The 21,433-nt window shown below is 37.7% G+C and overlaps 1 protein-coding gene across 2 annotated transcripts in view; it reads right to left on the bottom strand.

Annotated features, from left to right (window-relative positions):
• The window catches only part of LOC121423680, a 46,199-nt gene extending 42,986 nt beyond the window's left edge, over positions 1-3,213 (bottom strand). Inside the window, exon 1 of one of the 2 annotated variants that reach the window (XM_041619108.1) lies at positions 2,733-3,212. In XM_041619108.1, the coding sequence (XP_041475042.1) occupies positions 2,733-2,877 (145 nt within the window). In that variant the 5' untranslated portion in view covers positions 2,878-3,212. Of the gene's footprint in view, positions 1-2,732 lie in introns of both variants that reach the window. The other variant, XM_041619109.1, reaches the window with a different exon arrangement.
• Between the last annotated feature and the right edge of the window lie 18,220 nt (positions 3,214-21,433).

The following is a 21,433-nucleotide window of genomic DNA, read 5'->3' on the forward strand; positions in this document are numbered from 1 at the left end:
TATGCTAAAGTATTTGGTTCAGCATGTTGTTCCTAATAGTATAGGTTTACGCTAAATGTATAGACCAAAACAGTTTGTTTTAAAGAGTGAAAATCAATAGCTCGAAGAGAAAGCGACTGTATTCGATTCAATTAAATTCTTTATTTCACTTTCGTTCTAATACAAAGTAATATAAATCAGATACAAATTTAAGGACTGTATATGAGAAAGAGTGGATCCTGGAACTGACATAGTATTTGCGGGTGTGTGTCACCAATGAGAGAGAGAGAGGGGGGGGGGGGGGGGGAGAAAGACAGATACATTTATATTCAGAAATGCAGGAATTCAGTAGTAAGTTTCATAGGTTTTGAAGCGTTCATTTGCAAAATCAGACATAGAATTGGTAATTGCTAAACAAAAGCTCAACGAAAACACGCACTATAGAAAATGGTCCCCTACTGAGAATTTATTTTAATCATCCATAATTATATTTTGATGAGACAATCCAAACCACCGGGGACTCATTTGTTTAGCTTTTGCATCAGGTCTGTTTGTTTGTTTGTTGTTTTTTTAAAATTGTTACAGTAATTCCTATTTGATTATTGTTCTTTTAATGTTATACAATTATATAATTCCTGTATGATTGTTGTTTTTGTAATGTTACAAAAAAATCTTGAAAATCAATAAAATTTGAAAAATACAAAAATAGAAAGGAGGGGAGTGCTAGTTCTTGAGATTTGTCAAGGTCCTCAAATTGTATTGTAATAAAGTAGACCTAACTAGGAGATGTGTGATGCCCTGAAGCATGTAAGAGATTAGAAGACTCGACATTCCCGAGCATCTCGGTATCCGCTATCTTTACATGTATCTTAAATGGTAGGTACGCATAAGGTATATTCCTGAAGAATAACTCATATTTTAGTATAAAGTATATAATAGTTATGATCTATATATTCATGAAAAAATCAAGGTACCTGCTAGAATAGATGGGTAAAGAGAATATAACTGTATCCAATAAACGACATGCGATGTAGTGATCATTCTTGGAGATCTTATGCCTTAAACATGGTAAGTATAAGTTATTTCCGAACAAGTAAAGGTGTGCAACGGTTAAAAAAAAACAATGTATCCTATATGGTCTTACTCAAATACTATTTCTCACTTCTTCTGTATTTCTTTTAGCTTCTACTCAGTCTTTTCAGGTATAGTATATCGTTCTTCCTAAATGTTCTTATATACTGCACTTAGTGATTTACTTGACTCTATCTATTCATGGTCTATTCATGTAATCATTTAGATAAAGTTTGCTCATATTCATCTACAGATTTACTTAACTCCTAGTGTATTCTTTTAGCCTGTCTTCGCACTTAAATATAGTTTCCTTCATACTTATATATAATAATTGCACTTAGTGATTTACTTGACTCCTAGTGTATTCTTTCTGTTTATCTTCACACTTATATATACTTATCTTAATACATAAATATATTAATTGCACTTAGTGATTTACTTAACTCCTATATTTTTTGTATTCTCTCTGTTAAACGTCAAACTCAAATATACTTAAATTGGACTTAATCATTTACTTGACTCCTAGTGTATTCTTTTAGTATATCTTCACACTTATATATACTTATCTTAATACTTAAATATATTAATTGCACTTAGTGATTTACTTAACTCCTATATAGCGTATTCTCTGTGTTTATCTTCAAACTTAAATATACGTATACCGTATCTAGTGGCGCAGTTGACTTCATATAATTTTATTTTACTTTTATTCTATTTCATTTTCATAGTGTATTTACGTGGTTGATAGTTATATTTTATCATCTTTACACTTACATATACTTATCTCCATACATAAATATACTAATTGTATTTAGTGATTTTCTTGAATTCTAGCGTTAGTTAATCATAGTGTATTCACGTGGTTTATAGCTATACTTTAAATAGCTTATGCTAATATCAAACGAAGTCACTTGACTTCTGCTCAGATTGCATTCATGTAGTTTATCGTTATACTTGAACATATTGCACTTATTTAACTTGTAATCATAGCGCATTAATGTAGTATATGTCATCATATTAAATTGGCTTATACCGCACTTTAGGATTTACTGGACTCCTTCTACTCATAGTGTGTTCGTGTAGTTTATCTTACAACATTATGCTTATACTGCACTCAATGACTTACTTGACTTCATATGCTCGTAGTGTATTCATTTAACTAATCGTTATACTTAATTATGCTCAAACCGCACTTAACGACTCTTTTTTATTCATTATGAATTCATTTATTAGCTGTTCATCGTTATAATTGAATATGCTTTATATTACAATTAGTGACTTACTTTTGTTTACCCCTTGTACTTATATCCTTACATTGCACTTAATCCATTGGCGGCGGAAGCGAAAAAATTTAGGAGGGGACAACAAAAAAATTTTTGACAAGCAAAAAAAAAAAAAAACGTTCTCAATCAAAAAATTTTAGGGGGGACGTAGGAATATTAATTGACAAGCAAAAAAAAAAAAAAAAAAGGTCATCAACAACAAATTTAGGGGGGACACGTCCCCCCCGCTTCCGCCACCTATGACTTAATCTACTGCTTCTCAAAGCACATTCATATGCTTATTGCTCTTGACCCTTTCGTGTTGTTGTTTGATTTTAGGCGTCCATTCAAAGTGAGACGCCAGTGAGAATAATGAGAATGTACTTATCATTGTACTTAAATATGCTTAAGTTGACTTACTTGACTCCATGCCGCATGGTCCGGTGGTACGGACATTATCCAGAAAGTCCAGAGCATAGGTCCTCGCAGGAGGGAAAGTTAACCTAACGTGGGCTGCACAGATGCCGAAGAGGCACGCTCCTAAAACCAACCTTAGCCCGAACATGATTGTGGCGGTGCCGGCCGGCGCCAAACAGTATCCTGATATACGATGAAACTCCGGGAGCAGATACGGGGATGCTGGTATAGGATGCGGTCCTGCAATGCGACGAAGGCGGTGCTGCAAACGGCCGCTTATGTTCGATTGAGGTGTGATTGAACGAGCAACGGGTTAAGGAAACCGATATCAGCTTAAAGAAAGTTTTAAATTCAGAATGTCTAAAGAAAGGGGCTCTTTATTATCTAAAGGAGTAAATAAACAGTGGCATTTGCTTAATCTCTGTTAAAATGCATGCGACTCGTTCACTGACGGCGCGCAACAATGAGGGGAGGGATTGAAAGCATATTGATCGCCGCCACTCAACTCTCTCCTTCTCTCTCTCTCTCTCCCTCTCTCTCCGTTGGTAAAACGGGAAGGTGGGAGGGAATAAGAGACTACGCATGCACCAACGTATACACCAAGGACAACAAGAGATAGAGTATTTTGTTTGTGGCCTGTTTTCTGTCCCGTAATGTTTATCATGAGAGAGAGAAAAGAAAGCATGAACGACTCAACCATTCAGTCGCAGGGAGTAACTGGTACGTACTTTGGTACGATAAAAAACAATTCGTGACAGGGCAATTTCGGTTCCCGGTCAATTTTTCACGTGGTACGAGTCTATATCAATAATGAAAATAAAGATATTGCATGGTTTCAACTCTCTAAGAATGCTTATAAAACTTCAAAACACTAGTGAAAAAAATTAGGATATGATCGCCGTGACGAGGCAGTAAATTGAAGTCAAACCTTGTCGGACTGAGAAGGAACGGGGTGTCACGAAAGGGAGTTCAAGTTGGTTATACCACTGATCTATCAGTGGGTTATACGCGATGACACTGCCATGGGGGGGGGGGGATGAACCACACCCACAGGGGCCGCGGAAGCGGGGCTGGGGGGGGGGGGGGGGCTTCAGCCCCCACTTTTTTTTTTCCAAAACTGTGTACAAAAACTTAAAAATGACCATAATTTTTCTGAATGTGATTTTTTTGCATGGTCAGCCCTCCACTTTTGGCTCATCCTCTCACTTTGAAAACCGTTCCGCGGCCCCTGCCCCACATTTTCACGACCAAGAAAAGGGAGAAAGGAGATGGGAAGAAATGTCAGTCATATCAATTAAAAAAAATGTGTTAATTTGTTTCAGTTAATATCCCAAAATGTGGAAATATTTGTTCGCTCGCTTCGCTTTCTCACACCCCTTATATAAGATTTTTTGCCCCATAGGTAATGTCTGACCCCCTCAAAATTTCATTACATCACTAATGCAGATGTAATGTGTCATTTTCATGTAAATCTTGTTCACAGGGACAATATTTATTCCAATGAAACATAATCAACAAGCAGCCAAAAGTATAGGACCCAGTCAAGTTTTTAAGGTGAACTGAAGAAAAAAAGAACGTTTTTATTTTGTAGAAAGAAACCAGTCTAAAAAAAGGATCTGAGCACAGTTTGACATTCATTTTCATGATCTGAGACCCTTAATGGTTAACATGAATAACAAACTTTTCTTTCCTATATGTTTTCCTGTATGTTTCATAATACATTGCGTTTCAAAAAAAAAAACAAACAAAGATAACAGCCGATTGTCATTGTGTAATAATTTATCAATCAGAACAATTATAAATGATACTATGAAAGCATTGAAAATAATTATTTTCTTTTCACTTTAATATGACATTGATGCATATATTGGTGGCTGATAATGAAGAAAAGTTCGATAAAAAATGTTCAGTTCAGTTTATTCAATGCAATTATCATGAATACTAAAAAAAACATAAAAATCTCAAAATAGATATCAAAACGTGGTACGATTAAAACAATCTTACAGTTTGCAAATAATGAAAGAGTTAGTGAGACTACAGAAACAGTATGAAGATTAGTCTCCGAAACATATATTTGGTATGAATGATACATGTTTATTTGGGAACAATATATTCTTATATGGAAGCTTAAAAGTGCCAACCATATGTTCATATAATCATCTCGTCATATCTACATCTCTTAGGAAAAGGATGAAATGACGAGATCTCGGATCTCGTCACGTCTACATCCCGTGAGAGAGATTAGATGATCAAACGAATAGATCTGAGATCCCATCATGTCTACATTCCCGGTGGGAGAGATGATCAGATGGCATGATCTCGAATCTCGTCATGTCTACATCCCGTGTGAGAGATGATCAGATGACAAGATCTTGGATCTCGTCATGCCTACATCCCGTGGGAGAGATGATAAGATGACAAGATCTTGGATCTCGTCATGTCTACATCCCGTGGGAGAAATGATGAGATGCCAAGATCTTGGATCTCGTCATGTCTACATCCCGTGGGAGAGATGATCAGATGACAAGATCTTGGATCTCGTCATGTCTATATCCCCGGTCATGCCGGTGGGAGAGATGAAGAGATGACAAGATCTTGGATCTCGTCATGTCTATATCCCCGGTGGGAGAGATGAAGAGATGACAAGATCTTGGATCTCGTCATGTCTACATCCCGTGGGAGAGATGATGAGATGACAAGATCTTGGATCTTATCATGTCTACATCCCGTGTGAGAGATGATCAGATGACAAGATCTTGTATCTCGTCATGCCTACATCCCCGGTGCGAGAGATGATCAGACGGGTAGATCTCGGATCTAGTCATGTCTAAAATACTTTCGTGACAACAGGTACGCAAACAGGAATGTCTTTTTTGAAAAAAATCTGTTGCCGAGATTTTAGTGGGTAGCTGAACTCGCCTTTGTTAAACAACGTGTATGTGTTTTGGTTTAATTTGTACACTTCATTAAATGTTTGCTATGGGAATCACGTTGAATTGATTGTAAGGCGTTCAGGAAGCTCAAAAATACGCAGCATGCTCGCATTGATAAGTCCCTGTAATTATGCTGTTGTTGTGATTTACTTTTCTAAAAATTTTACTCCGCTCATAGATCCAACTGTGTCATCACGACATGAAGCCATAGTTTCCATCTCCAAGTCACCACCTATTTTCGTCTCAAAGTCATTATTAAACATTTCTAATACTACGTAAGGACCTTGTTAGTATTTATACGAGCTTAATTGCGAGGACCGCACACTGTTCTATTGATTTCTGAACCAAAATACAAAAGATGAGAAAAAAGGAACCTTCAATGACCGCATAAAATGTGAAGTAACCCAACTTTGTCAAAGAAAAAAAGTTTTATGAGGCTTTAGAAGGCGTGAGAAAAAACCTGAATTTTCTTTGGGCAGTTCGATGTCGAATTATTTGAACCCGGAACAAGAGAAGATTAATTGAAAAGAAAGAAAAAAACAGGAAAGACAAGTAAAATATAAAAGGCGGAACATGAATTTGCTTAAAATGCACTTTACAAGGACAATGGACATTTTGACTAAGATAAAATCATTTTCGAGTTTACTTTCCTACAAAGTTTAGTGACACCGAGGGAGGCGTTGCAAGATGCTGGCAGAGTAGTGGGCTACCCCTATAATTTTCAATTAGTTAAAAAGAGGAGGAAATGAAAAAAATATAATAAGGATAAAAAAAGGAAGTAGGAAATCTTTCGAAGATAAAGGTTTCGTCGAGCTCTATATTACGCATAATCATGTTTTTCAACTCATAAAAAGATATGTATCTTTCGCTCGTCTTGTATCCATATAGCACCACCCCTGATTAAATTGATGACATTATTAGGATGACTATAGAAAATATTATGATGGAGAAGGGGAGAGGTATAGGATCTACGAATGCTTACTCCCTATAACCTAAGGACTGAGTTAGCATGGGTAGCATGGGTATCAATCAGAGCCAAGATAGCTTTTCATGAAACTTATTAATGGGACAGTTGCCCTGCTTTTCAGCCAATCAAAATCAAGAAAAGTTGTCAGATCTCACAACTTTTTGGGGCGGAAAATGTTGATTAAACGCTCCACTACACGGGGGGGGGGGGGGGGGAGGGGTATACGGGGTATATAATCGTGTATAACTACCATCTTTCAGTTAAAGCCCTTTAACGATTTTTTTCGATGGTTATAAAGTAATGATTTACAGTTAATATCAATATGCGAGCGAGCGAGCAAATTTTCTGAAGTTGGAAAACAAAATGAAAAAAAACTCGTTCAAGTGGTGTGTAACTATCACATCACGGGCAATGTATATGTCTAATTGTATCCTACCATCTTTCAGTTTAAGGCCCATCATGAATTTGTTCGATGGCTATATTGTAATGGATTTGCTAGGATATGAAGAAACAAATTACGGTAAATACCAATATGCGAGCGAGGGAGCGAGCAAATTTTCAAAAGTTGGAAGACAGAATTTCGTGTTCCAAGGGGTGTGTAATTATGGGGGAAATGCAGCGATTGAGCGTTGAAAAGTTGCTTCAATCGTTTAAGATTATATAAAGAGGATGATAAAGGTAAATTATCAAGAAATTAAACTACAGAAGAAAAGGGGAAAAATACAGAGAGCAAATAAAGATGAGAATGATATAGGGAATCATTATTATCGGGATTAGGGGTGCTTATGAAATGATTTGGGTCATCCGTCATCACAGGCCATAATACGAACTTCCAAAAAAGTCGAAATAGCACAATGATGGAAATTAAAAGAAAAATATTCCAGAAATGACAGATTTTGAATAATATTTCAGATTATATTGGGAGGTGATGCAACATTAAAAATTTGGATCAAAATTCATATTTGAAATATTTATTAGATTGTTATGGAATCAATGTGATTTAAAGTCTCCTATAAACAGATGGAAATGTAAAGTGTGTTGGAAACAGTGGCGTACCGTGGGTCACGGCTTGGGGGGGGGGCACCAGCAAAATTTTTGAGTCACTGAGAGACATCTTACGAACAGCGCCAATAAACGGATATGTATGTCACTGATCAAATAATGCGAGCGCAAAGCGCGAGCTGAAAATTGTTGATATTCAGACCTAGAAAGGGACATTATAAGCAATTTGTTGTAATCATGATACGTAGCTGTCTCGCTAAACAAACAATGCGAGCGCAAAGCGCGAGCTACAATTTTTGTATATATTGACCCCAAACAGGGATATTTTAAGGACTATATATTAGGAATTCATTAAGAGTATACAAATTTCACCAAGGTCATCTAATGTGAGTGCCAAGCGCTTGCTGATTTTGTTAGAATTATATCTAGACACGTGAATAACTTGTAGTCATAATTATTAACATACGCAACTTACTAATCAAATGTTGCGAGCGCGAAGCGCGAGCTGAAAATTTAGGAAATTCAGACCTGAAGAGGGGCATTCTAAGGCTTGTTTGTAGGAATTCACTAAGACCATACGTATTTCACTAACCAAATGATGCGAGCGCGAAACGCGAGCTGAAAATTTTTTATATTCAGATCAGAAAAAGGAACATTTTAAGGACTTATTTTGGAATTCATGAAGAGCAGACGTACATCACTAATCCACTAATGCGAACGTAAGCACTGACAGGAAAAGTTTTATATTAAAACCTTAAAATGGGACAATCACTTTAAGAAGTCATGACAAAGAAGCATATGTCACTACATAAAACAGTAATAACTCGAAGTGCGAGGAAATATACTTGGCGTATAATGACTTGAAACCTGGAGGTTTTAGTACAACAGGATTATATATCTCGTTAAACAGACAATGCGAACACCAGGAACAATGAAGACATGAGCCCTAATCAAATTATATTTCATAAAGTTTCTTATGTAATATAACATAATTATAACTATAATGAACAATAATTTCTTCTTTCCCACTTTTCTTCCTTTCTCCCTCTTTTTCTCCTTGTCACCGGTTTTTTGTTGCCCCCCCGTAGTTACGCCACTGGTTGGAAATATGCTGTCCTAAGTTGCCTCTGTGTTTCATCAACAGCATTGATTTGGTCAATGTATTCAGTAACTCATCGCACTTTTTAACTTGAAGTAAAGAGTATATCTATATTTTTGGTACAAATTATCCCCCGCTTCCAAAAAGATGACCCCCAAATTCACGCCAGTGTATTCAAATGATGCTTTGATTGGTTTATGATCAAAAGTCATACATGGACTTATGAAAACCATACTCTTATGATGCAGGTATATAACATTTTCATTCTGCTAAATGTAAGGATTTGTCATGGCCAAAATCTCATAAGATAAAATTGAGTGCGGGAGTGGAGCGATCGCGCGAGAAATTGTGCATTTTTAGAAATAATGCAAAATTTGGCAAATTTAAGCACTTTGACCGCATTTAAAGTTGAATCCACTACTTGATGATTAAAAAATATCGTTATTGAAAAATGGGGGATGATTGTAAATGCCATCCCCCTTTCCAAAAAGTCGGGGGATGTATCTCCCCCCCCCCGGATTTACGCCCGTGCCTATTTTTGAAAGCTCACAACTTTATTGTAGTTCCGCCAACGAAAACAAATCCCATGATATACCAAAGATAACTATTTTCATTGTCAATGACGTAATGGAGCCCAAAACGAAGAAGTTGAGTATTTGACAAGTGAGCTTTATCTATGCAAATTAGCAAGCGAGTGAGGCAAACGATCCAGAAACCGATATCATTAATTTCACGGTTCCGTCATTGTTTTGGCATGCAAACAGGATAAGAAACCCCCTAACATGGGTCCGTTTCATAAATAGTTGTGTATAAAATAAATGCAATTCAAGAAATCAAACCCAAATACAACTACTACTACTACTACTACTACTACTACTACTACTACTACTACTACTACTACTACTACTACTACTACTACTACTACTACTACTACTACTACTACTACTACTACTACTTCTTCTACTACTACTACTACTTCTACTACTACTAATACTATAACTACCTCTACCAGGGGCGGATCCAGGATTTCGTAGGGAGGGGGGCCCAAATGCGACCTGATTTTGGCGCCCCTGTGTACTTTTCGGAAAAATGGCGGCCCCTCCCTCCCCCTAGGCAATCATAAGTGCCTTAAATTATCTTATTTCATAGGCACATGAATCAGGGGCGGATCCAGCCTTCGCCAATAAAGGGGCCCGGATTTTTTTCAGCCATATTTTCCCCGATCGGCCGCTCGAAGATGTTTTTTTTTCGTTTGTTTCTTTGAAGGGGGTAGTCCTATAAGTCACTTCTTAGCTTTATTCTTTAAATCAACATAAATGTATAATATCATAATCCTTATTTTATAATGCCTGCGCGAAGCGCGAGCAATTTGTTTTTTGAAATTGTATGTATTTTTTCCTAAAATTTGAACATTCTGAAAAAAAGATGTGCCTGCAATAATTACTGCGAACGCGAAGCGCGAGTAGAAATTTTTGATAAACGTTTTGAACTGATCGGAAAGGTAGGCCTACCAGTCCTGTTAAAGACTGCATACAGATAGCCATGAAGACGTTATATATTTCAACAATCAAATAATGCGAGCGCGAAGCGCGAGCTGAAAAAAATTGACATTTCTACATAAAGAATGGAAAATTTTAATCAGTTTTTGTAATCATGAACAGGATAGCTATACAGTATAACTAAACAATTGATGCGAGCGCGAAGTGCGAGCGGAAAAATTCTAGATTTAGACCTAGAACGGGACACTCTATTCATGTTTCCTAAATCATGAAAAAGATGAGTAAGAGGGGATCTTCCTACATTAATAATGCGAGCGCAAAGCGCGAGCAGAAAATGTTTGTACACGTTTTGAACTGATCGAAAAGTGCCTTTTAACGGACTGCTTGCATTGAGCCATGAAGACATTACATATTTCACAATGAAATTATGCGAGCGCGAGCGTAGAAAATCGAGATTTCGACCTTGAACGGGATACACTATTCATGTTACCTAATTCATGCAAAAGATGAGTAAGAGGGGATCTTCCTACATTAATAATGCGAGCGCAAAGCGCGAGCAGAAAATGTTTGTACAGGTTTTGAACTGATCGAAAAGTGCCTTTTAAAAACTGCTTGCATTTAGCCATGAAGACATTACATATTTCACAATCCAATAATACGAGGGCGAAGCGCGAGCTGAAATTTTTTGACATTTCTTCATAAAGAATGGAAAAATTTAATCAGTTGTTGTAATCATGAACAAGATAGCTATATAACTAAACAATTGATGCGAGCACGAAGTGCGAGCGGAAAAATTCTAGTTTTAGACCTAGAATGGGACACTCTATTCATGTTTCCTAAATCATGAAAAAGATGAGTAAGAGGGGATCTTCCAAAGCGCGAGCAGAAAATGTTTATATACGTTTTGAACTGATCGAAAAGTGCCTTTTAACGGACTGTTTGCATTTAGCCATGGAGACATTACATATTTCACAATGAAAAAAAATCGAGATTTCGACCTTGAACGGGATACACTATTCATGTTTTGTAAATCATGAAAGGGATGAGAAAGGGGATCTTCCTACATTAATAATACGAGCACATTGGCTCGTTCATATAACTATTTTGTTAAAAATACGCGAAACTTTAAAATACCATAATTTTTTTATTTTACATCCGATTTTGATGAAATTTTCAGTGTTGTGCTTGTTAAATTTTTCTCCTTTTATTGAAATCAAGTTTTTGTTGGGGTGGACTTGTCCTTTAACAGGCAATGCGAGCGCGAAGCGCGAGCGAAAATTTTATATAGTGACATAAAATATTTTGTCCAAGTCTTCCTCTCATCTTATTTTGTTCATTCGTCTTCCTCCTTTTTTTCTCTCTTTTCTTTTCCTTCCTTTTTCTTTCTTTCCCCCTTTTTTTTGCTATACCAATAGGGGGTCCGGGCCCCTCGGGTCCCCACCTGGATCCGCCTATGCATGAAGAAGAGGCAATTGAATAATGGTTTTATAATGATGTGTTCATGAATAAATGTAATATCACTTAATGAAAAATAAATCAATGCGAGCGGGAAACTCGAGCGATTTCTATTTTAACCATTAGATGCTTCCAATTTCGTTTAACTTCTCATCAGTGTAGGCCCTGCTAGAATTATGTGAGCGGGAGCCAGGCGCGGATCCAGGATTTCTTAGGGGGCCCTAATTTCAAGTCAAGTAATAATCGTGCCGAAATATTGACTCCCATTGCCGAATGGGTAATGTCTAGTTCAGTTACTTCTCACAGAAACCTCTCTTGCATTGTAGGCATTCTTCGTTCTTGTGGGTACTCCCATTTTTTTCTTTTCTACTTTTTGCTTCAGGGGTTGAAAAATCTTACGGGGATGACGCCCCTGTATCGCCGCGTATGAAAACTGGTTGTGCAATAACTGAATTGCATATTCTGCATGAAAGAAAATTAATATTTTATTTTGGGTAAGATATTCTTGAAAATATATAAATTTACATGCTTTTTATTATATAGTTGAGGTAGACTCAGTAGTCAGCACTCAGCATTTACTAATTGGGAGTGCACTGCCTACTTAGATCTGTAAGTGTTTGGATATATTATATAATTTTTGTTATTCGCTTGAAATCCATTCAAAACAGTGAGTTGTCTTGTCAATCCTAATCAACAAACATTGGCTCTTCCGCTCTTGCAACAATCATATAAAGTATCAAAAGGTTATGTATCTTATAATCTTGCTCAAATTTTATATACTCCAAATAGATTTTCAAAAGAAACAGAATGCGTGTAAACGGTGTATATAAAAAGAATATAAGATACTAAAGATAAATATACCGTAAAAATATACTTTATTGTCAGTGTCTTTATAAATATGAAAACAATGCTCTTAAGTTCGCATCATTTTGGACGATAAGTTCTTATCTCTCTCTTTCATACAATACTAGTGAAACATAAATTCCAAGGTCCCATGTATCTTGTATACATCAACTATTTCAAGATGTAACAATAAATGTAAATGATAGCAATGCAGTTTAGGCCTGAGTAAATCCACGTAATAATTTCAGTGGAATTCGTTTAAAAAAATAAAACGTGATTTCCCACTGTAGGTTGGAAACGAAAAGGTGTCGTATCATCAACTGTATATAGCTGTCTTTTACGCATTACTACATGAAAAAAATATAGGAACGATATAAACCATAGAGTTATTTCAGTTATTTGAGTATTTGACGATTCGTCAAAAAATAAAAAAACGCATCCGAAACTTTCACCATTACAATGAAAGTTTCATTTATTCTTTTACATATTGCACACTAAGAAATAAAGGTTCAAAATTGAACCCCGAAAGGTTCATGCAAAATCAGTACCCTATTGGTTAAAAAGTTGAACCCCTGATTTGGGGTTCAAAAATTGAACCCTGCGGTTGGGGTTCATTTTTGCACCCTGCGGGTTCAAAACTGCACCCTAAATTTCAAATTGAACCCCTAGGGGTGCAATTTTGAACCCGCAGGGTGCAAAAATGAACCCCAACCGCAGGGTTCAATTTTTGAACCCATAGGGTGCTGATTTTGCATCAACCTTTCGGGGTTCAATTCTGAACATTTCTTAGTGTGTGCAAGTAAACTTTAAAATTTCTGTAAATAATATCTATCAATATATCCATCAGTGTTGTAGTCAAGGCTCAAACCTCCAAGGCCAAGGCTTTAATACCCAAGACCAAGGCTTCAATCCCCAAGGCCAAGGCATGGAAACCCAAGGCCTAAAAACCTCAAGGCCAAGGCATTTCAAACTTTCAATATATGGAACAATGAGCCAACAACAAGGCGGCAGTTCGAATATCAGTTCGGCGCCCCTACATGTAGGTTGATCATCAATTTGGCCACCCCCTCGTTCGAACATCAATTCGGCCCCCAGTTCGAACATCATTTTGGCATCCCTTCGAACTCAATTTGCCTTCCCTAGTTCGATTATCATTTCGCCCCCCTAGCTCGAGTATCAATTTTGCGCCCCCTAGTTTGAACATCAATTCGGCGCCCCCTAGTTTGAGTATCAATTTGGCGCCCCCTACCTTGAACATCGATTCGGCCCCCTCCCTATAGTTCGAGTATCAATTTGGCGCCCCCACTTCGAACATCATTTCGGCGCCCTCCTAGTTCGAATATCAGTTCGGCGCCCCTACATGTAGGTCGATCATCAATTTGCCCCCCTCCCCCCCCGTTGGAACATCAATTCGGCCCCCAGTTCGAACATCATTTTGGCATTCCTTCGAACTCAATTTGCCTTCCCTAGTTCAAATATTATTTCGCCCCCCTAGCTCGAGTATCAATTTTGCGCCCCCTAGTTTGAACATCAATTCGGCGCCCCCTAGTTTGAGTATCAATTTGGCGCCCCTACCTCGAACATCGATTCGGCCCCCTCCCTAGAGTTCGAGTATCAATTTGGCGCCCCCACTTCGAACATCATTTCGGCGCCCTCCTAGTTCGAATATCAATTCGGTGCCCCTACATGTAGGTCCAACATCAATTTGGCGCCCCTAGTTGAATATTAATTTGGCGCCCCTACATGTAGGTCGATCATCAATTCGCCCCCCCCCCCCGTTCGAACATAAATTCGGCCCCCAGTTCGAACATCATTTCGGCGCCCTCCTAGTTCGAATATCAATTCAGCGCCCCTACATTTAGGTCCAACATCAATTTGGCGCCCCTAGTTCGAATATCAATTCGGCACCCCTACATGTAGGTCGATCATCACTTCGGCCCCCCCCCTTTTTCGAACATCAATTAGGCCCCCAGTTCGAACATCATTTTGGCATCCCTTCGAACATCATTTCGGCACCCTCCTAGTTCGAATATCGATTCGGCGCCCCTACATGTAGGTCCAACATCAATTTGGCGCCCCTAGTTCGAATACCATTTCGCCCCCCCCCTAGCTGGAGTATCAATTTGCCGCCCCCTAGTTCCAACATCAATTTGGCGCCCCTACGTCGAACAACAATTCGCCCCCCCCCGTTCAAACATCAATTCTGCCCCCAGTTCGAACAGCATTTTGACATTCCTTCGAACATCATTTCAGCGCCCTTTTGGTTCGAACATCATTTTCTTTCCTCCTCTTCCTCTTTTTTTTCTTCTCGTCCTTCCCCTCTTCCTCTCCCCTTTTCTTCTTTTCTTTCCCCTTTCTCTCTTTCTTTTTTTTTCTTCTTCTCTTGTTTCTTCCCTCTTCCTCTTTCTTTTCACCCTCTTCCTCTTTTCCCCCCTCCCTCCCTTTTCTTCTTTTCCTTCCCCTCTTCCTCTTTTTTCTTTCTTTCCCCTCTTATTTTCTTCCTTTTTTCTTCTATTCCCCCTCTTCTTTTTCTTCTTTTCTTTCCCCTCTCTTTTTTTTCTCTCCTCCCTCTTCCTCTCTCTTTTTTTCTCCTTTTCTTTCCCTCTTCCTCTTTTTTTCCCCCTCTCCCCCTCCCATTTCTTGTTTTCCTTTCCCCTTTTCTTCCCCCTTCTCTCCTTTTTCCTCTTCTTTCTTCCCTCTTCCTCTTTTTCCTTTTTTCTCCTTTTCCTCTCTCTTCCCCCCTCTTCCTCTTTTTTCTTCTCCCTCCCCCTCCCTTTTTCTTCTCTTCCTTCCCCCTCTTCTTTTTTTTCTTTTTCTTTCCCCTCTTCTTCTCTTTTTTCTTTCCCCTCTCTTTTTTCTTCTCTTCTTTCCTCCCTCTCCCTCCCCCTTTCTTTTCTTCTCTTCCTCCTTTTCTTTCCTCTTTTTCCTCTCTCTCTTTTTCTTCTCTTCCTTTCCCCTCTCTCTTTTTTTTTCTCCTTTTCCTTTCCCTCTCTTTTTCCTTCTCTTTCTTTCCCTTTTCCTCTTTTTTTTCCTTCCCTTCCTTTCCCTCTTCTTCTTTTCTTTTCCCCTTTCCTCTCTATTTTTTCCCTCTTCTTCCTTCCCCTCTTCCTCTCTCCTTTCCCCTCTTCTTTTCCCCCTCTCCTCTCTCTCTTTTCCTTCCCCCTTTTTCTCTCTTTTTTCTTCCCTTCTTCCTTTCTTCTTTTTTTTTCTTTCCCCTCTTCCCCTTTTTTCTCTTTCTTTCCCTCTCTCTTTTTTTTTAGCCGAAGGGGGGGGGCCAAGGCCCCCTCGGCCCCCCCATGGATCCGCGCCTGACCTCTACTACTACTACTACTACTTATTATTATTATTATTACTACTACTATTATTATTCTACATCTAACCACACAATTAATTTCCAAACATTTACAAACACTTAATTTCGGTGATTCTGAACATTTTTTTCCATTTGAATGGCCACAATTTTTTTTTAAAATTACAACAGCGGAAACAAATTCAACATAATTGTCTGATTTCTTGGTTATGTTTGCACTTTAGATTGATTTTTTGTGTTTCCCATTATCCTTGAAAACTGTCTGTAAATGTTTGCTTTGGTAATGACAAGAAATATGTTTAGTGATAAGAATGTCAATAATGTATCAATTGAAAATTATTCTCTTTTACATTGATTGAACTTTACAGGATCAAGAAGAGGCAAACAAGTTTGAGGAGACCTAGTTTTTTTTTTTTTTTTTTTTTTTTTTTGGGGGGGGGGGTTCAGTGCTCTATTCCGAAAATTCCCAAGCCAGCTCGAGAAGGCAATTGCAATGATAATTAAGACCACATGAGAAAGCGACTCCCAAGTATGAGACCGATTTTTCAAGAAAGAAATTTCCTTGTATGAGACTGGCTTCATGAGATAGCAACTCTCCAGTGTGAGACTCACTCGCTGAGAAAGTCTCTCTACTACGAGACTGACTCCCTGAGAAAGCGTCTCTTTAGTATGAGACTAACTCCCATGAGAAAGCAACTTTTTAGTATGAGACCAACTTCATGAGAAAGCAACTCTCTAGTGTGAGACTCACTCCCTGAAAAAGCGACTCTTTAGTATGAGACTGACTTCTTGAGAAAGTCACTCTTTAGTATGAGACTGACTTCTTGAGAAAGCAACTCTTTAGTATGAGACTGACTTCTTGAGAAAGCCACTCTTTAGTATGAGACTGACTTCTTGAGAAAGTCACTCTTTAGTATGAGACTGACTTCTTGAGAAAGCAACTCTCTAGTATGAGACTGACTTCTTGAGAAAGCATCTCCCTAGTATGAAACTGACAGACTGACTTCTTAAGAAAGTGACTTGTAGTACGAGACTGACCTCTTGAGAAAGCCACACTGTAGTATGAGACTGACTCCATAAGAAAGCAACTTTCCAGTATGAGACTAACTCACATGAGAAAGCGACTCTTTAGTATGAGACCGACTTCTAGAGAAAGCAACTCTCTAGTATGAGACTGGCTTCATGAGAAAGCAACTTTCCAGTATGAGACTAACTCACCAGAGAAAGCGACTCTTCAGTATGAGACTGACTCCCTGAGAAACGACTTTTCAGTATGAGACTGAATTCTTGATAAAGCGACCCCAAAATATGAGACCGGCTTCTTGAGAAAGAAACTCCCTAGTATGAGACTGACTTCTCGAGAAAGTCACTCTTTAGTATGAGACTGACTTCTTGAGAAAGTCACTCTTTAGTATGAGGCTGACTTCTTGAGAAAGCGAAGTATGAGGCTGACTCCCAGAGAAAGAATCTCCCTAGTATGAAACTGACTCCATAAGAAAGCAACTTTCCAGGATGAGACTAACTCACCTAAGAAAGCGACTCTTTAGTATGAGACCGACTTCTTGAGAAAGCAACTCTTTAGTATGAGGCTGACTTCTTGAGAAAGCGACTCTTTAGTATGAGGCTGACTTCTTGAGAAAGCGACTCTTTAGTGTGAGACTGACTCCTGAGAAAGCATCTCTCTAGTTTGGGACTGACTACCTTAGTAAGCGACTTCCTAGTATGAAACTGATTTCATGGTAAAGCGACTCCAGCTGGTATGAGATTGATTGCTGGAGATGCGACTCCCTAGCATCCGTAAGTTAAAGCTTTCAAGAGGGGACGCGTGATGGGAAAATCATATCGAAAGGGATCAAGTACACCAAACGGGACAAACACTGGATACATGGGATATAGGGTCTTGAAGCGTTGATTTTAAAATTTAAGGTCTGTAGACTTAAGTATAATAAGACCAAGAACTGCCCTGTCATGAAAGAATAATCCTTGGACCGCGTCAAGGTTCTTGTACTGAGTGGGCTGTGGTTATTCTTTGCCCATCGTCATTCCTGATCAACAGAAAAAAATACAAAGGACACTAACTTTCCTCACCTCGCTACAAGCTAGAAATAACATGCTTTTGTTTGAAACAGAATAGAGATTGTTCAAACTGACAATGCTTTGTTCATTTATAATAATACCAACATAGTTTACAGAGTGCGTCACATGGGCCATGCAGTGTTCTTAACCGTGCAAGGAGTGGTGGTGGGGGGGATCAAAGTCACAATAAAGTCCCATTAACACTAAGTGAATTGTACATTGATGGAACCCCATTATTGCTTTTCTTGCAGATTGAATTTTTTTGGATTAAATGGGTACGCTGGGCTGAAAATAATTATAGCTCAATAGAATAAGGTTGAACGCACAAAATGCTGAAAATCTCATCAAAATCTGGTAACACATAATGAAGTTATTGAAATTTAAAGTTAAGCAATATGTTGTGAAAACAATTATAGGCGCGGCGTGTCTCCATAATTCGCCCTGTGTTATCACATGGAATCATAATTATTTCATATATGTGTGACATGTCTCCCTTAAAAAAATCAGTTGCAGCTATGAAAATCTGAAGTAATATTAAATCACCTGTCAATCTAATCTAATATTTTTACTTCATGGAGGACAAAATTTGTATTTAACATAATTTCATATAAGAAAAATACAAAAGAACAAGGGGATATGATGTCATCAATTTGCCCACTGAATATTCATTAAGACATGCATATACATTGTAACTGTTTCACTTGAATATTAGTATGGCAGATGTTTAAAATGCAGTAACTTTGTTATTCTCTGTCCAAATTTAGTCAAATTTTTAGTGCATTGTTTGTCAGATTTGTCTACATCTGTTCAAACCATATCATTTTCAACACCGGGGGCCCGTTTCATAAAGGACTTGCAACTGTTGTAACTTTTCAATATGGCAACTACCATGGTAACAAGGCTCAGCAGCCAATCAAAATCAAGGTTACCATGGTAGTTGCCATAATGGCGAAGTTACAACAGTTGTAAGTCCTTTATGAAACAGGCGCCTGGAGTACCCCCTTTTATGTATGAAAAACTTACTCATTGTGCCATTTCAAAAAAGTTACCCTTAAACTTTTCTACTCATATCTGTTGAAGATCATGAATATGGACAATGATTACATTAATTTGACAGTAATGTGTTTATTTTTATACAATACATGTATACCAAACAGCTTTGGATTTTTAACACAAACACGAGAGCAGGACAACAATTGCAATATTCAAGAAAAATTTGATGAAAATAATATTTTCATATCAACTCTTGACACTTTTTGTTTATTCATTTTTTTTTGGTGGGGGGGGGGCATCACCCCTTAACTTTCACCTTATGTTAGTTCTTATCATCCTTTGGAATTCGTAAAAAATAGTTATCCAAATGGGCACTGCAACATAAAGCATATCAAATGATGGTGGGGCTGTTTTCTGTGATTGATTACCTCCACAATAGATGCCATCAATCGTAGAATCAGCTGCACCATCAGTCGCTAATACCTCAGTCACATTTGCTATACGGCGGCCGTACAGCCAGTCGAAAACAGCCATTTAATTAATTATTATTCATATCACCTATATGTAGCTACGGTAGAAAAACGTTAAAACGGCTGTTTTCGACTCGCCATACGTCCGCCGTAGAGCAAATGTGACAGAGGTATAAGCTTTATGTTACCTGCCCAGGTATCATGAGTTAAGTATCTTTCATATTGCAGTTTGTGGTATATGATAAACCAAATTAGTCAACAAGAACGTGTAGCATACTCAATGAACTACAAAAATAAATCAATGAGAAATGCATTTGTATTGTTAAGTGCAGCTACTATATACGGATATATATTTTTGACCAGAAAGTACATAAAATGAAGCATGCTACATCATTTCAGTTAAAACTTCATTGACAAACGTGGCTTGGACAAGATTCTTTGCATTCTTTATGCAGCATTGTAAAAGATACATTACATATTTTGAAGGAAAAATGCACAATAACATCACCAATTTTGCCCCAAAATTCACAAATATGATTTCATGCATCTCACCTAAGTTCTGTATGCTGAATTATCACCCGTATCAGACATCTGAGCTGGTCATTTACAAAACCGTATTGCCCTACATTTTCCGAAAATCGGGAAGGGTAGGTATATTGTTTGTATTTTCCTCGGTCTCAATGCGCGTATTTACTTTGCATTTAGAGACGACACAAAATATACCTTTGTATTTTCCCTGGTCTCACATCCGGGCATTTTAGGATGCGTATAAAGAGATACACTTCATAAGGATCCGCGCACCAACAATATACGTCATAATAAAGACAACGCTGGATCCCAGCGTTTGCAAGTACGTCATAATGGTAAAGTGCAGAGCCTAGACCGATATTAACATGACACAATAGAACTCTATTTTTAAAAGAAATATCCCCATTATCATGATTTTTGCTCTAGATATCTGATTTGGATGATAATAAAAATATTGACTTGCTCTTCTTTCGGGGAACATAAAATATATTGCCCTTAAATGACCCATATTGCCCTCGTCTAAAGACTCGGGCCAATATGATTCATTTGCTGGCAATATATTTGATGTTCCCCTCAAGGCTAGTCAATATTATATAATTACGCAACAGTCTAGTAACACAAAGGCACCAAAGATTTCAAGTTGATTTACAAAATAAATGGATACATTGCTCAGAATTCCACTATAGCCCACTATCATAAGCAAAATAGCCATTTTAGCAGAAAAAAATATTTCAGAATGAGAATTCACAAGTTTTCATTTCTTCTCATTTCCATGATTAAAGCAAAGTGTACATGAATATTTTCATTCTAAACTACATTGCAAAAGCTTGGATGAACACAAATCTTGCATCATATATCATCTCTTTGCAGCTCACATATATATATCTAAATAACTAGGTGTAGAAGAATAGCACTGATATTTCTTTAATATATTTATATTTATGAAGACAGGTTTTCCACTTCTTAGTACCGGTATTCAAATAAGAATAAGTCAGTTGGGTCAACTCGCAATAACCGACTCAAACTCATATTCTGGAATACTGGTATGGGATTGCTAATCCTGTTCATGAAGATGTAAGAACATATATTTCACGAGTTCCTATTTTGCCTTCATATTTTTTGAAGAAGTACATGGCAACATGTTTTTCAAAAAGGCTGATGGCACTCCAATAATACAGTGTGTCATCAGCTCTACTGTGACTCAAGTGTTTGAAGGTTTTTAGGAGTTTTAGGAGCAATGTTGTTTAGTAGATCCGACTCTAATCTTAGGAACAGAGGCCAAAGATATATAATATATATATAGATAGATAGGTAGACAGATAGGTAGATAGATAGATATATGTATACCCATCCCAGTTGAAGTGAATGGGTACCCGACAGGATTAATTCCTCGAATGCACCAAGTAAGTTGCCTTATACAGCAGCTGGATCTAAAGCCATGACAATATATAGTGAGCCATTGAATAGGCAACTAAATAATAGGTTCTTAATGAATGCTATGTATTATCCTTTTTTGTCCCTCTGGTGCC

This window comes from Lytechinus variegatus, chromosome 11 (genome assembly GCF_018143015.1).
Source record: "Lytechinus variegatus isolate NC3 chromosome 11, Lvar_3.0, whole genome shotgun sequence".
Classification (NCBI taxonomy): domain Eukaryota; kingdom Metazoa; phylum Echinodermata; class Echinoidea; order Temnopleuroida; family Toxopneustidae; genus Lytechinus; species Lytechinus variegatus.